This window comes from Panthera onca, chromosome D4 (assembly GCF_046562875.1).
Source record: "Panthera onca isolate mPanOnc1 chromosome D4, mPanOnc1 haplotype 2, whole genome shotgun sequence".
NCBI classification, from domain to species: domain Eukaryota; kingdom Metazoa; phylum Chordata; class Mammalia; order Carnivora; family Felidae; genus Panthera; species Panthera onca.
Genome location: NC_138351.1, coordinates 80,379,249 through 80,394,167, shown reverse-complemented (window position 1 = coordinate 80,394,167; position 14,919 = coordinate 80,379,249). Strand labels below are relative to the sequence as shown.

Sequence of the window (14,919 nt, the reverse complement as noted above, 5' to 3'; positions counted from 1 at the left end):
TGCCCCAGCCACACTCCCCAAGGCCAGAGCAGCGACCAGATGCTGCCTCTGGATTTCTGCCTACTTGGGGTGTGGCCCTCTCTGCGGTGTGTCTGTCCTGGGACCGGCATCAGTATGTTCCTCCCTGAAGGCAGGAGGTCAGGAGGTGAGTTGCTAAGCACAGACCTGGGACAGGTGTCCTTGGGCCTGCCCCGGTGAGATGGATCTAGATGTGCCATCTAGGTGGCCCTGTGACAGGGCAGGGCCCTTGCTTGGATGGGCACCGCTGAGGTCTTTCCTGGCTTCCTCTACCCTTTTGAAAGGTGCGTGCTTTAGCTACTCTATTTCCTGTGATCTGTGTCCGTAAGGCAGCTGACATGGAGGTACCCTGCAGGTCAGATGTGGCCAACCGATATGTTTTGTTTGGCCTGTGCAGTGCTTTTAGAAGTTTGACTTAGTTGCTAGTATTTAAAAAAAAATCTAGTTTCATGTAAAAGTCTGGATTTCCAGCTTCTTTGAAAACCTGGAAGGTGTGGTGAGCCTGGGCCTGGGTCTTGCTGGGTCGAGGCCGCTTTCGGAGGTGGGCCTGGTGCTCTAGTTTGGCCACAGTCCCCACAGGCCTGCCTCACTCAGCCCCATGCCTTCTGGAACTTGCTTCAAGGTAACTGAAACAAATCAAGGCGATCTAAGTAGAAGTTACATACAACACAACACATCCAATTTCAAGTATGTAGTCAGTGACTTTTTACCTCTTCAATTGATTATATGGTGATGTCAGAGTAGAACCCCTAGAGGGCAGTCTTACTCCTCCATCCAAGATTTGGAGGCATCGCCCTGGTGCTGCCCCGGGACACCCCCCCCCCCCCCCCATACCTGAATGTCTTAGCCTGTTTGGGGCCCTATAACAAAGTACCACAGATTGGGTAGCTTACAAACAACAGAAACTTATTTCTTACAGTTCTGGAGGCTGGAAGACCAGGTGCCCACATGGTCAGGTGACAGCCCTCTTCCAGCCTGCAGACTTCTCACTGCATCCCCACGAGGTGGGGGTCTGAGGCATCTTTCTGGAGCCTCATTTGTAAGACACTGGTCCAATTCCTGAGTTCCACCCGCGTGGCCTGATCTCCAGCCAAAGCCCCACCTCCTAATACCGGCACAGTATAGGAATTTGGGGAGGCCGCGAGCATTCGGACCTCGGCCCCTGTGCCTCGCCAGCTGCTTTTAACTCCTTTTAGCCGACTGACGTTTTACCTTCACCCCGAGAGCCAGGGAAGCTCTCTGACTCTTGTTTCTTTGTTTTTTGTTTTTTTAAAATGTGTATTTATTTATTTTTTGAGAGAGAGTGTGTGAAAGGGGGAAGGACAGAGAGAGGGAGACAGAGGATCAAAAGCGGGCCCTGTGCTGATAGCAGAGAGCCCGATGTGGGGCCCGAACCCATGAACCGTGAGATCACGACCTGAGCTGAAGTCGATGCTTAACTGACCGAGCCACCCCCCAGGCATCCCGCTCTCGGACTCTTACTAAAACCCTTGCTGTCTTCCTACCATTCACGTTCCTTTCGAGGCTCAGATATGGAAAGGCCCGTCTGAGGGTTTTCTGAGAGAATGCTAATTGTTGGATGTTAAAAAAAAAAAAGTAATATAGCAACTGCCCTATGTTGAGTTGTGCTATCTGCCTGGAGGTATGTAGGGCTGTTTCAAATATTTTATCGCTTATCCACATGAGCAGGTGAAAGCCATTTTGTAGCGAGGAAATGTGGACTCAGAGAGGTCGGATAACTTGGCCACGGTCAGGGAAGCGTAATGTGGTGGCCCCGAGAAGGTGTTCAGCTGTACCCGAGGGGGACACGGGCTGTGGTCGGCACGGTTTCCTTGGGGACAGGCACCGCCTGGAGTAACTGGCCGGGTGCTGGGTGTGTCTTAGATGTGGATGGCACCGAGAGGGGCATTCCAGGTGGAGGGGCAGGTGTGAGTGGAGGTCTGGAGGCACAAAACAGCCTGGCTTCTGGAAAGAGCTGGAAGGGAGGCTGCTGGGCGGTGAGGCAGCAGGCAGCGGCCTCCTGTGAGGGATGAGACCGCAGCCGCCAGCGGGGCTTCTCAGCTTCTAGGCCCGAAGAGCTGGGGGCCTCGAATGCTTTGCTCACGAGCTTGGCCTTTATCTTGAACATCAGTGTATTTTTAAACTTTGCCCCGAGAGGCCGAGAAGAGAGATTGTCTGTTTTTGCCGGCTCGCCGGGACAGTTCTGCTTTATCGGTCGTGTCTGTTCAGGTTTCAGTGCCTGATTTCTTTTGCAGAGAGGATTCTTGGCCAAAAAAACAAACAAACAAAAAAGCCAAAAAAAACCCATGAGCAGTCCGCTGCTGTCGGTGGTGGGGGCTGTCGAAAGTCTGAGCACGGGTGTGGCTTGATCAGACCCTAGTCTGGTGGCTCAGAGGTTGGATCTGCCGGGGCCAGGCTGGAGGTGAGGGCACAGTTAATGTCACACGCGTCTGACCCTTACTCTCCCATCAGCAAAATGCGATTCCATTTCTGTTCAGTCATTGGACATGTCTACTTTGAAGATGTTTGGCCCCATTTCCTGTCTCCTCCTGCTCCACTGAGCTAGGGGAACAGCTTAGAATTAATATTTAAATTTTGTTCGCTTTTAGACTGATTGAGGAGTTGAAGCTGTCTTTGAAGAGCAAAGAAGCTTTAATTCAGTGCCTTCAAGAGGAGAAATCTCAGATGGCATGTCCTGATGAGAGCATGTCATCTGGAGAGCTCCGAGGACTTTCTGCCGCTCCAAGGGGAGAAAAGGAGAGAGACGCTGAGGTGAGGCGATGGGGTGTGAAGGGGGACTTTAATTAGCAGACCAGACTCCTCTGTGGCAGATGGGATGCACATTCGGTCCCCACGGGTCACACGCAGACTGCTTCCAAATATTAGCTCCCCGGCAGCTGAGGAATTAGCAGGCACCTCCTTTGTCAGGGGCCCTGGCTTGTTTTTTCCTTCCAGCCTCATGTTTATATAGGGTTGGCTAACAGAACAGTCCATACTTGCTTGCCTCTGTTTTACTGTGTGTTGATTTCTCATCGCCCAGAGACTTTATTTCCGTCCTTTGGGTTTTCTTGGGATAAAACTTAGTCCCTGTTTCACCTGTGCGGTTAGAGGCAGTGGGGGGAAGGGGACTCACTTGTGTTGGGCCTGGCGGCCGGCGAAGGGCTTCTGTGTGGAACCTCCTTGAGTCCTTCTGGCCACTCTGTGAGGTTGAGGTCACTGTCCCCTCATGGAATTTAGAAACGGGCTCAGAGGAGTTGTATTTTCCTAGGCGCTAAGAGGTGGGTGGGTAGTGGCAGCCCCCCGAGCCCCCCAGAGGCCATCCCTCCCCTAGGCAGTCTCCAGGGCAAGCTGCGGGAGTGGGGCCGGGCCTGGGGGTGCAGCGGGCCTCGCTGATACCCTCCTGTTTTTGTTGGGCCAGGGATGGCTGCTGCATGTGGTACATTCCCGATATGGGATGTTCAGGAAAAGTCTTGATTTTTTATGGAGCAGAGTCCTCTTTGTTCCTATTACAGCAGTGATTTCTGCAGCCTCACTGGTTAGTTTTCTGCTGGAAAACTAATCAGCCCTCGTCTCCTGCTCCTCTTTTTTTTTTTTTTTTTTTTGAGGGAGAGAGCGAGAATGAGCAGGGGAGGGGCAGAGAGAGAGGGAGACACAGAATCCAAAGCAGGCTCCAGGCTCTGAGCCGTCAGCCCAGAGCCCGATGTGGGGCTCGGACCCACAAACCGTGAGATCATGATCTGAGCCGAAGTCGGATGCTCAACCGACTGAGCCACCCAGGCGCCCCTGCTGCTCCTCTTTTTAACCCTGGGCCCTTTCTTTAGCTGCCCTTTTCGTTGTCGGCGGCCCCGTGGTTGACTGTCTGTGGGGCTGGTGACCCATCCGTGTGGGTTGCTTGTTTTTCCGTTTCTCTTCACTCGGGTGGGACTCCAGGTGAGACAGAGAGGAATGGGCACTTATTTCCGTGCCTTCCACGGCAGTGTGGAAAAGTCCGGAAATGAGATGCTCGTTCTAATTGTTCTGGGGAAGCTGTTGTATTGGGAGTCCCTTCCAGCTGCCAATTAATGCCTTTTCTTAGGCTGTACAAATGGAGCTCCAGAAGGAGAGACAGCGCTTTGAAGAGAGGATCCAGGTATGTTGATAAAATTTTTAAAAACGTATTGAAGATTTTTCCTTGCCTCTTTGCTTTATTCTGAGTGCAGTAGACGGTTGGGCGTGACAGCAGCTGTCACTCCTGGAATGCCGGCGTGTGCCAGTCAGGCTTTCGGTACTTCAGAGAAGGTTTCTCCGTCTTGGCAGTGATTCTGTGAAGTAGGCATTCCCATTGTGCAGATGGGGCACGCGAGGCTCAGCGAGGGGAGGGCCCTGTCCCAAGATCGTGTAGCTTGGAAGAGGTCTCGCGGGGATCCGGACCTGCCAGTGTGGTTCCAAAACCATCGCTCTGGGTCCCCCGCTCACAGCGGCCGGCATTTATAAGGCGCCTGCCAGCTTAGAAAGTGCTCTCCGTCCATTATCTCATTTGATCCTCGCAATAGCCCGGGAGGGAGGCAGCGTGATTATCTTTAGAGATGAACTCAGACCGGAAATGTATATGTTCAGTCTCCATCAAACCAAATTCTCTGCTAGCTTTTGTAGCATTAAGGAATGAAATTAATGATCTGTTATTTCCCCCAAATAACCTGGTACGGTTTCAAAGCCTCTGATGTGACTGCATTCAAATTCCAGAAGGCATTGGAGTCCTTCCCACAGGAGGAGCTGTCATCGTCTTAACTGATCTGATCCCCTTCTTGTCGCCCGGCCCTGTTGCCGTGAGCGCTAACAGCGTAGCTGGGAGCTGCCGCCACTGCGTTCAGCTCTACTTGGGAACATTAATCACAGGGTGACAGGAATAAGATAGAATAACTGCGTTTGAGTGTGCTCTCACAGATATATTTACGGTGCATTTTGGTTGGAACGCATCAACTTAGTGAATCTTTTTCTAATCTAATTTAGGCACTTCAGGAGGACCTGCGAGAGAAGGAAAGAGAGATTGCTACAGTAAAGAAAAATAGTTTAAAGAGGGACAAAGCCATTCAGGGTCTAACCATGGCATTAAAGTCAAAGGAAAAAGAGGTATGTGGTATGTCTGATACACTCACAGTGAGATTTTTCTTTATTAGCTTCTGTGGCTGGCCTGTCGTGTCCCTGCACGTTTAGCTTTGGGGGAAAAGTTTCTAAGAGAGCTGGGATGAGCATAGGAAGTGCGGAAAGGGTCCTTTAGTCCACTTGAAACTTTTCTGGAGTGTCCGATTTAGTGCTGTCCAATAAACATACTGTGTGAGTCACGTGGGGACATTTGAATTTTCTAGGAGCTACGTTAAAAGAAGTGAAAAGGAACAAGTGAAATTAACTTCGATAATACATCCATCATTTCAGCATGTAATCAATAAAACAGGAGTAGTATTAACGTCTTTTTGGTCTTAATGCCATCTCTGAAGCCCGTGTGTGCTCGTAGCACGTCTCGTTCCAGACTGACCAGATTTCAAGTGTCCAGCCACACAGGTAGTAGGTGGCCCATGGCCACCCTGTTGGACAATGCCCAGTCGTTTAGGAAGATGGCAAGGTTGAGGTGAAGGACTTGGGAGGCGAGGCCATGACCGTGAACAGTTAGCTCCCTGGGTCGTTGCCTTTGGGATCCAAGGTTGCGGCCAGTGATGGTTCCATGCCATAATATTATTATTCCCTGATTATTGTTAGTATAGCAGTCTGCCGTTTCTCAGTAACTGAGCCAGGCACAGATACAGAGAAGAAAACCCAGCTCTGCTCTCAGGTCTGGTGAGGGCGAAAGACAGGGCAAAGGTGTGGTGACTGAGGGCCGTGCGGGGGAGAGGGGGGCCTGGCCCCGATTCGGGTGTGTATGTGGGGAGTGGTGCTTGGAGGAGAAGGCGTCTGAGCCATATCTCGCAGGATGAATAGCAGTTGGGCTGGAAGGGGAGGCAGAGGGGAGAACGTTGGTTAAGGCAGTAGGTTAGGAAAGAGCCTGATGGGGGTTTGTGGGACCAAACGCATTTCGAGGTGGTCAGCGCACCAGGTGCAGGACTGAAGTGAGGCCAAGGAGGGGCTGTGAGGTCGCGTGGGGCCAGCCGGTGGGGGCGCAAGTAGTCGTTTGGGGCTGCAGGCTCCTAAAAGGAGAGGGGTGGCCATGTTTGCACTTTGGCGGGGTCTCAGCCTGTGTCTGGAGGGAGGATTGCGGGAGGGAGAGGATGGAGGCAGGGAGGCCGGTAGAGAGGCGAGAGCCCAGAAAGACTGAGCTAGAGAAGTGGCCACCGCTAAGTAGGGGCGGAAGGGCAGGGCTTATTCGGGAAATGAGATCAGAAATAGCCAGGAATAATTAGAGAGTAGAGGTGGATCTGGGGAAGTTTGCTGCAGAGATGTAGGACTCGAGACACGGGGCAGTGGAGGATGACTTCTGGGTGTCCGGGTGGCCTGACTGGGGTACGGAGGTGCCACCAATTCAGTGGACAGCAGAGAAAACGGACTGTGATGGCAAAGTGCGTGTGGCGATGGAGGTGACGCGTCTGTTCAGAGAGCGTTGACTTTGAGGAGCTCGTGGACCGTCAGGGTGGCGCGTCCAGGCGGCAGGCAGGCGTGCAGGTCTCAAGCTTGGAGAGAGCTCAGGTGTGAGTTCAGACTCTAAGAGCCGGCCTCCCTGTCCTGGGAGCGTGTGGCAGGCAGAGAACGAGGCTGAGGATGGGGCCACGGGGGACATCGGAGTTTCAGGGACGGGGAGAGAAATGCACGAAGGAGCCAGGAGTGGCCGCAGGAGGGCGGAGCTACCCGGGAAAGTGTAGCGCTGAAGAAGGTAACCGGGGCAGAGTTTGAGGGGTTGCCGGTGTGAGGCATGGCGGAGCTTTGGCTCCTGATACCAGCAGTCCTAGTTTATGTCATTGCGTAACGTGGGAGTTCGGGCCCCGCGGGAGTTGGAGACCTTCGGCGTGGAGTGGGACCGGCGGAGGGGCAGTTCTGGGTGCCGGTGAAGTCCGGCGCGTGGCCACGGGAGTCACTGCTGACCGGGGTACGGGAGAAGGTGACTAGAGGATGCGAGATCGTGGGAATGGCCAGGCCAGGTCGTTGGCTGGGCCATCTCTGTGGACGCCGATGAGAGTAGCGCTTCGCCTCAGCCGGGCGTGGTTGTAGCGCCAGAACCCGTCACTTCATTTAGCCCAGCGATGCCGGAGGTGGGTGAGTCGTGGTGTCCTCATTTTCGAGCTGTGGGAGTTGAGTCTCAGAGAGATTAAGTACCTTGCCTGAGGTTATCCAGCTCTTCAGCGGCCAAAGTGGAAGTCGCCCCCTTTCTGACTTCACGTCTTCCCTAACTACGAAGCCCTTGATGAGAAGTTCAGCAGGGAGAGCGCTCGAGTTGGGCGCAGAGAGGAGAGTCCGGGTGCACACTCGGCTGCTGTTGTCCTTACCCAGGTGGGAGACCTTAACGCTGAAATCCAAGAGCTCACTGCTGCCTTTGCCGAAGCCACAAAGGTGCCCCAGAAAGCGGAGACACAGAAATTGCAGGTGAGTGTTCGCTTTGGTTGAAGCAGCCGTCTGCCCGGTCCTTACTCCTGGGGAGGTCGGCACTTTGCAGCTGAAAGGAACCAGGGAGAACACCCAGTGGCCTTTAGAAATGGAGTTCTCAGTCTAGTCGAAGGGTGTCCTTTGCCAGCTCTGGAGGCCTCTCCGGCCCCCTCCTCAGCATGACAACAGCCACCCCCGCAGCGAGGACTGCCGAGGTTACTCGTGCCAGTGGTAGACTGTGCCGGATGTGTGGTTACCTCAACTGACCTTCACAATCTTGCGGGGACGGCCGTCATCATCCCGCCGTATCTGTGGGGTTTTTGAAGCTCAGGGAGGGTGTGCAGCTTATTCACTGTCACGCAGTTCGCAAGTGGCAGGGCCGGGATTTAAATGTGGTAATTGCTAATAGTAACAGCAGGGAGTTACTGAACACATACTATGTGCCGTGCGCTGTGCTGAGTGCTCTCTCTGGATTAGCTCAAGGGATCTGGACAGCACACCGTGCAGTAGGCACTGTTAATATCCATGTTCAGAGAGTCAAGTACCCCGCATAGGGTCACAGAACTGGGGACTGAGAGAGCTACAGAGCCAGGCTCACCCCCAAGCCTGTGCTTTTACCGCCGCCCGCCCCCAACCCCCGTCCCCTCACCTGGCTTCTTTAATCCAACCGCTCTCTGCCAGGTATCACTTCCGTATCTTGATGACTTAACCTGCCTTTTCTCCTTTTTTTCTCCCAACATTGCACTCTAACGACTCCTGCAGGCCGCCTCCTTGATGTTCCCTCTTTCTGGCTGATTTTAGTTCTGTGTTTTCCATTTTAATATTTTCTTCCCATGTTTCTAATTTCCCTCTATGGTGTATCCCTGTTACTAATAACGAGTCATTAGAGACCACACTGCCTAGAGCTCTCCCTGCCACCTCTCCCCCCATGTTAGTTTTGGTTATAATGTAGAAGTTAGAAGTCAAATCTAATTTAAGACTGTCTGATCCCTCAGATTCATATCCCACATTCTTATCTTTTGCAGAGTTCTGGTTCACAGGTAAGAATAATTGAGGTAGTTTGGTTTAAATCATGGTGCATGAGGAGCATAGGCATATCTCTGCCTTTGGAGTCTCAGAATTGCCTTCTCCCAACATTTGCTTCATGAAATGGAGCCAAGACTATAGTTTACACTGAGGCCCCCCAACCCCCCAACTTTGGAAAATGACGAGTTTAAAAATTTTTTTTTTTTTTTTCAACGTTTTTTATTTATTTTTGGGACAGAGAGAGACAGAGCATGAACGGGGGAGGGGCAGAGAGAGAGGGAGACACAGAATCGGAAACAGGCTCCAGGCTCCGAGCCATCAGCCCAGAGCCTGACGCGGGGCTCGAACTCACAGACCGCGAGATCGTGACCTGGCTGAAGTCGGACGCTTAACCGACTGCGCCACCCAGGCGCCCCTGGAAAATGACGAGTTTTAAAAGCTGAATTCTTAGGGAAAACCAGTGATATTTCCCACTGCTTGAGAAAAAAAAAAAAAAAAACTATGTCGGTAGTTGACAAGCAGAGGGACCAGACAGACATCCTTGTAATCACTGTGGTATTTTACTTGTTACGTTGGGCCTTGAAGGAAAGAAAGTCGTCTTATACGTTTAAATGGTCCCCAGGTTGGGGTGCCTGAGTGGCTCCATTGCTTACGCAGTGGACTCTTGATTTCAGCTCAGGTCATGATCTTGCGGTTCGTGAGATCGAGCTCCTCGCCGGGCTCCGTGTGACATTGCGCGGAGCCTGCTTCTGATTCTCTCCCTCCCTTTCTCTCTGCTCCTCCCCTGCTCATGCTCGCTCTGCCTCAAAATAATAAACTTAGTGAAACAAAAATGAAAAACAAATGTTACCCAGATTTATCACATGCATTTACTAGTTTCATAACTCTCTGTCCTAATCGAAGGACTCTCAGAATGATTTTGGGGGTCTTGTCACTTACGGTGTTGGCCGGGTTTCTTGTCTTGCAAGATACAGACGTCACACAGTGTTGAAAGTGCTCTGATTCTCGGTGCCTGCTTGCTGTTCCTTGCATCCTTACCCATGGAGGGAGTAGGTTTACTGGCTTGGCAGGTTGTCAGAACTTGAACTCAAGTCTGGCTCCAAAATCTGTGTCCTTGCCGCTATTCTGATTGTGTGTGTGTGGGTAAAGGCGCGTAGTGTGCTTATGTTGGCTGTTCTATTATGAGGTCGACGGAGTTTGAATGTTGCACAGACACTTGAAAATGCATTTTCTTTCACATATTGGAACCTTTTGGGGATGCCGTGTAATTTGAACTACTCATGATTTGCAGCGTGAGTAGAATAGCCCAGGCTCACAGGGTTGGCATTAGGTCCAACGTTGAAACGACAGCGGTGATACTTGAATTCTTGGAGTGGTTGCCACGATGCACAGACGTGGATTCTAATCACGGGTGTGACTCTGGCCAGGTTACAGTGTGGGCTGCGTGGTGCTACCTCCAGGCCCACCAGAAACACATATTTTCACATTTGGAATACAGGTTTCCCCTGCTGCTGAAAAGTAGAGCTTTCCCGTGAAATCTTCGGAAGCCAGGGTGGCATAAAACAAAGAAGCAATTATCAGTAATTTCCATGGAAAAATTTTTGAGCATTCTCAGACACGAAAAACAACCTCTCTTTTTTTAGGCTTTCCTGACATCCAAGGGCACATCTTGCTAACAGATATAAAGGATAGATCAAGATAAAGCACAGGTGCTCACAAGACGCTTTTCAGAGCTATGGTGGCCCGACATGCGCGGTGTAGTTCCCAGGGAAGGAAGGGGCTTGGTGGGGCTGCGCTCACGGCTCTGGGCGCATGCTGCCGCTAGGATGGCTCGCTGCAAAACCAACGCCGAATGCCATTTTTATTAAAAATTTTTTTCTTATTGAAGCCTAGTTGACGCGCAGTATTAGTTTCAGGTGTAGAACAGAGCGATTCAATGTTGGTACGTATTACGAAGTGATCACGATAAATCTAGTTACCATCTGTCACCACACGTGGTTGTTACAGCATTATTAACTGTATTCCCTGTGCTGTACATTACATCCTTGTGACCCTTTTTATAACTTCAAGTTTGTACCTTTGATTAATCCCATTCTCCTCTTTTGCCCATCCCTCCACCCCTCTCTCTTCTGGCAGCCACCAGATTGCTCTCTGGATCTCTGACTTTGACTTGGTGCCTTTTGTCATAGAAGTGCAAATCGTCTTTGGATTTCTTTTAGTTAGCGAGAACAGGTTCCGTTGTAGGTCTTTTGTAAAAGCAAAGTGGTGTAATGCGAACGTTTGAGAAGTGGGGCCTACCTGTAGCATTACTTTCCCTCCCTGCCCCGCTTAGCTGGAAAAGTAAAATTGCATATTGTAAAATACTTAAAAGAGTGGAAAGAGGTTAATAGATGTTACCAGTAAACTCATGTCCAAAGATGTTCAGTACTAATACCTTGACTCTTTCAATGTGTATTTATACATATATACATACATACAACCTTTGAAAAAGCGGACAGGATGATAATACATATTTTGTTCTAGAATCTTTTTTCATTTAATATTCCTATCATACATTTGTATGTATTTGTATATATTATCATATATTTGTGTGTATATGTATATAAATCACTGTAGACTTATGTACAGTAGATTTCTCTATACTCTATCTGGTTCTCCCAAAGGTGACGTCTTCCATAACTTTAGTAACAGTATCGAAGCCAGGGCACTGACATTGGTGCAACGTATGCACCTTGTTCAGATGTCAGCAGTTTGACATGCACTCGTGTGTTTATTCCTATGCTTTTTAAACTACCTTTTTAAACAGCTGCGTGTAGTCTGCTGTACGTATGCACCGTATTATTTTTACTGGGGCGAACATGGGGTAGGACGTGAATTTGAACCTTGTCTCTGTTCTTCACTACGTCCGTAGCCTCGGGTGAGATATTTGAGCTCTACCAGCCTGCTTACCCATCGTAAAATCCGGATAATCACACTTAGGTCACATAATCCTTACAAGGATTACACAAGAAAGTGTATCTGGGCGCAAGTAGTCACTCAGTAAACGTTAATGCATCCTTAAGGTGGGTGGTATAATCTTCTGGCACAAAAATATGGTAGTGACTTTGGTCAGTTCTTCAAATTCTGCTAATGGTATTCTGCAAATAGCTTTTCATTTGGAGGAAATTCTCCATATTATCTCTTGATTGGGAATGAAATACAGTGGAGTAGGTGCTGGCAGAGGGGAAACTGGATGTATTTATCTTGCACTCACGGAAGCAATACTTTATCGTATTTAACCCTCACAACAACCCCGTGAAATCGAGATTTCACAGATGAGGAAACTGAACTTCAGGAAACTTCTTCCAAGTCATAGAGCTAGAACTGGTCTTTGAATTCTGGGCTCTGCGACTGTCTCTTTATTAAACTCATCATGTTTCTGCCGGGCGGGGAAGTGTGATTTGTCTAATATGATACTTGGCCTCTAGTTTCTGACTATGTCTGTCTCATTGTGCCAAATGTTTGCCACCTGCGTTAAGCACTTGACTGATGGCATTGAATTCAGAAAGCAGGGTGTCATGCAGAAAAAGCTAAAAAAAAAACTCTTCAAAAGTGTCTCAAAGGGCCATTTAAGCAAAATTGAACATGAAAAGTATCTTTATTATGGGAGTATGGATTTGAATTTTTTAAACAGGCTCTGTTATCATTTGGACACAGAATGTCCATCACTCTATAATAACTATTAATCTTTTTTTTTTTTTTTTTGAGAGAGAGAGAGCAAGAGAGCATTACTGGTGGGGGGAGAGGGAAGGAGGGAGGGAGGGAGGGAGAGAGAGAAAGAGAGAGAGAGAATCTTAAGCAGGTTCCACACTCAACGAGGAGCCTGACGCAGGGCTCAGTCCCGTTACCCTGAGATCATGACCTGAGCCAAAATCAAGAGTTGGACACTCAACCAACTGAGCCAGCCAGGTGCCCCTATAATAACTGTTATTTTAATCATCAACATTGCTGGCCTGTGTTTAACAAGCTTCTAATTAGCATTCCTGTCTCTAACCTTCCCCTCCTTGAATTCAGCCTTCTTGTTTTAATTCTTGCTAGTTTATCGGTATTTATTGGAATCTGCACTGGAATGGGCAGGGCAGGATAGTGCTGTGGAAAGAACACAGACCTAGGAATCATTTGAATCCCAGATGGAATCATTTTATGGTCTGACGACAGGTCTGATAACAGTTCTGAGCCTGAGTTACTTAGATGGGGACATTACTTAATATGTACTTTGTAGGGTTGATACGAGAAATAGAGTATGATGTGTTCAAAAGTGCCTGGATTAGCTCCTCATGTGTAATCAGTGCTTAATAAAAGGTAACTGAAGATTGTTCACTTTGAATGTTTTTCCCATCATTATTTATCTTCTTTTGTTTTTTGTATTTATTTAAATACGCATTATTCCCAATACTTTTTTTTTCTTTAAAGTTTATTTATTTTTGACAGGGAGAGAGAGAGAGAGAGAGAGAGCGAGCACGAGTGGGGGAAGGGCAGAGAGAGGGAGACACAGAATCTGAAGCAGGCTCCAGGCTCCAAGCTGTCAGCATACAGCCCGACGTGGGGCTCCAACTCACGGACCGTGAGATCATGACCTGAGCTGAAGTCAGACGCTCAGCTGACTGAGCCACCCAGGTGCCCCCCCCCCCAATACTTTCTTTTAAAGTTTATTTATTTTGAGAGAGACAGAGACAGCACAAGTTGGGGAGGGGCAGAGAGAGAAGGAGAGAGAGAGAATAACAAGCATCCTCCGCACTGCCAATGCAGAGCCCGACTCGGAGCTTGAACTCATGAAATGGTGAGATCGTGACCTGAGCTGAAATCAAGAGTTGGATGCTTAAATGACTGAGCCACCCAGGCATCCCCTGCTAATACTTTTTTTGGGGGGGGTGGGGTGTCTTGTGACCTAGGTTTCCCACTCTTTTTAAAAATTTTAACTTTAAAGGAAAGTGAAATAGAACCTCTATAAAACCCACTTTGAAATGTGAATGGGGCTCCCCCTCAGTCTCTGTTGCTGGGTCCTGAATAGCAGTGGGGAAGCATTGGAGCAGATGGTTAGGCCGTGGGGGCCCAGGACCAGCAGAGCCCCGCCTCTCCCTGATGAACTGTGGTTGCAGCCCACCCACCTCTCCTAACAACTAGGGCTTAACTAGCAGTGTTTCCTGGGAAGGCCAAGAAGCTGGGGCCAGTACCTTTACTCCACAGTCTGCGTTGTGGCCTTGACAGCCCTTGACAGCTCGTCATCGTGAGCCCTAGTCTAATCTAAAGAGCAGATTAAAAAAACTAAAAGTTTATGGGGCGCCTGGGTGGCTCAATCGGTTAAGTGTCTGACTTTGGCTCAGGTCATGATCTTATGGTTCGTGAGTTCGAGCCCCACATCGGGCTCTGTGCTGACAGCTCAGAGCCTGGAGCCTGCTTGGGATTCTGTGTCTCCCTCTCTCTCTGCCCCTCCCCCACTTTCTCTCTCTTTCTCTCTCTCTCTCAAAAATAAATAAACAGTAAAAAAAATAAAAACCCTGAAAGTTTATTTTCTCCTGATTGTAAGTATTACATATGCTTCAAATTTTCCTTCAGGAGACCAGAAAGAAGGGAAAAAAAGAAAAAAAAAAAAAAAAAGGAATCAGGAAATCTCCCAGCCACTATTAACATTTTGATGTTTTTCTTTTTCTGCTTTCTCCTCGGCATAGATTTTATTTTTTAAAGGACTCACAATGTAGTCTTCTGTTTTTTTTATATAACATTACGGCTTGGAATATTCCTATGTTATCAGTTTAGGTTCTTATTTTTTTTCCTGTTAAAGTAAGTCTGTGATGGATGGACTTTGGGCATAAGGCTTTTCCTTACACTATATTTTGGACTCTTCCTGTGAGATTGAGTCCTGGGAATGGAATCATCGGGACGAGTGTGAACATGTTTATCCTGTACACACACACTTGTTATCTATAGTATGTCCATAGGGAGTCACATCAGTTTACATTCCTGCCAGTGTATTTCTTGGCTGCTGGATGCTCGGTCAGTTCTTGAAAAGTTAATATTAATTGTGTTGCTTCATAGTAAGTTTGCCAGCACTGGATATTCTCATTAAAACAGTCTTGTTAAATGAAACCTTGTTTTCATTTGCTCTGTTTGATTATTGGTGAGTTACAGTATTTTTTTCAAAGGCTTGATAATCCCATATGTATTTTCTTTCTTTTTTTAAAAAAAAAAAAAAATTTTTTTTAACGTTTATTTATTTTTGAGACCGAGAGAGACAGAGCATGATCGGGGGAGGGGCAGAGAGAGAGGGAGACACAGAATCGGAAGCAGGCT

General features: G+C 48.8%; 1 protein-coding gene across 3 annotated transcripts in view; it reads left to right on the top strand.

Annotated features, from left to right (window-relative positions):
* CDK5RAP2 (CDK5 regulatory subunit associated protein 2) overlaps positions 1-14,919 on the top strand; it is a 170,555-nt gene that overhangs the window by 43,622 nt on the left and 112,014 nt on the right. For 2 of the 3 annotated variants that reach the window (XM_078436551.2, XM_078436549.2), the window contains exons 8-11: positions 2,628-2,790; positions 4,094-4,147; positions 5,008-5,127; positions 7,471-7,563. In XM_078436551.2, coding sequence (XP_078292677.2) covers positions 2,628-2,790; positions 4,094-4,147; positions 5,008-5,127; positions 7,471-7,563 — 430 coding nt within the window. The remainder of the gene's footprint in view (positions 1-2,627; positions 2,791-4,093; positions 4,148-5,007; positions 5,128-7,470; positions 7,564-14,919) is intronic. The other variant, XM_078436550.2, reaches the window with a different exon arrangement.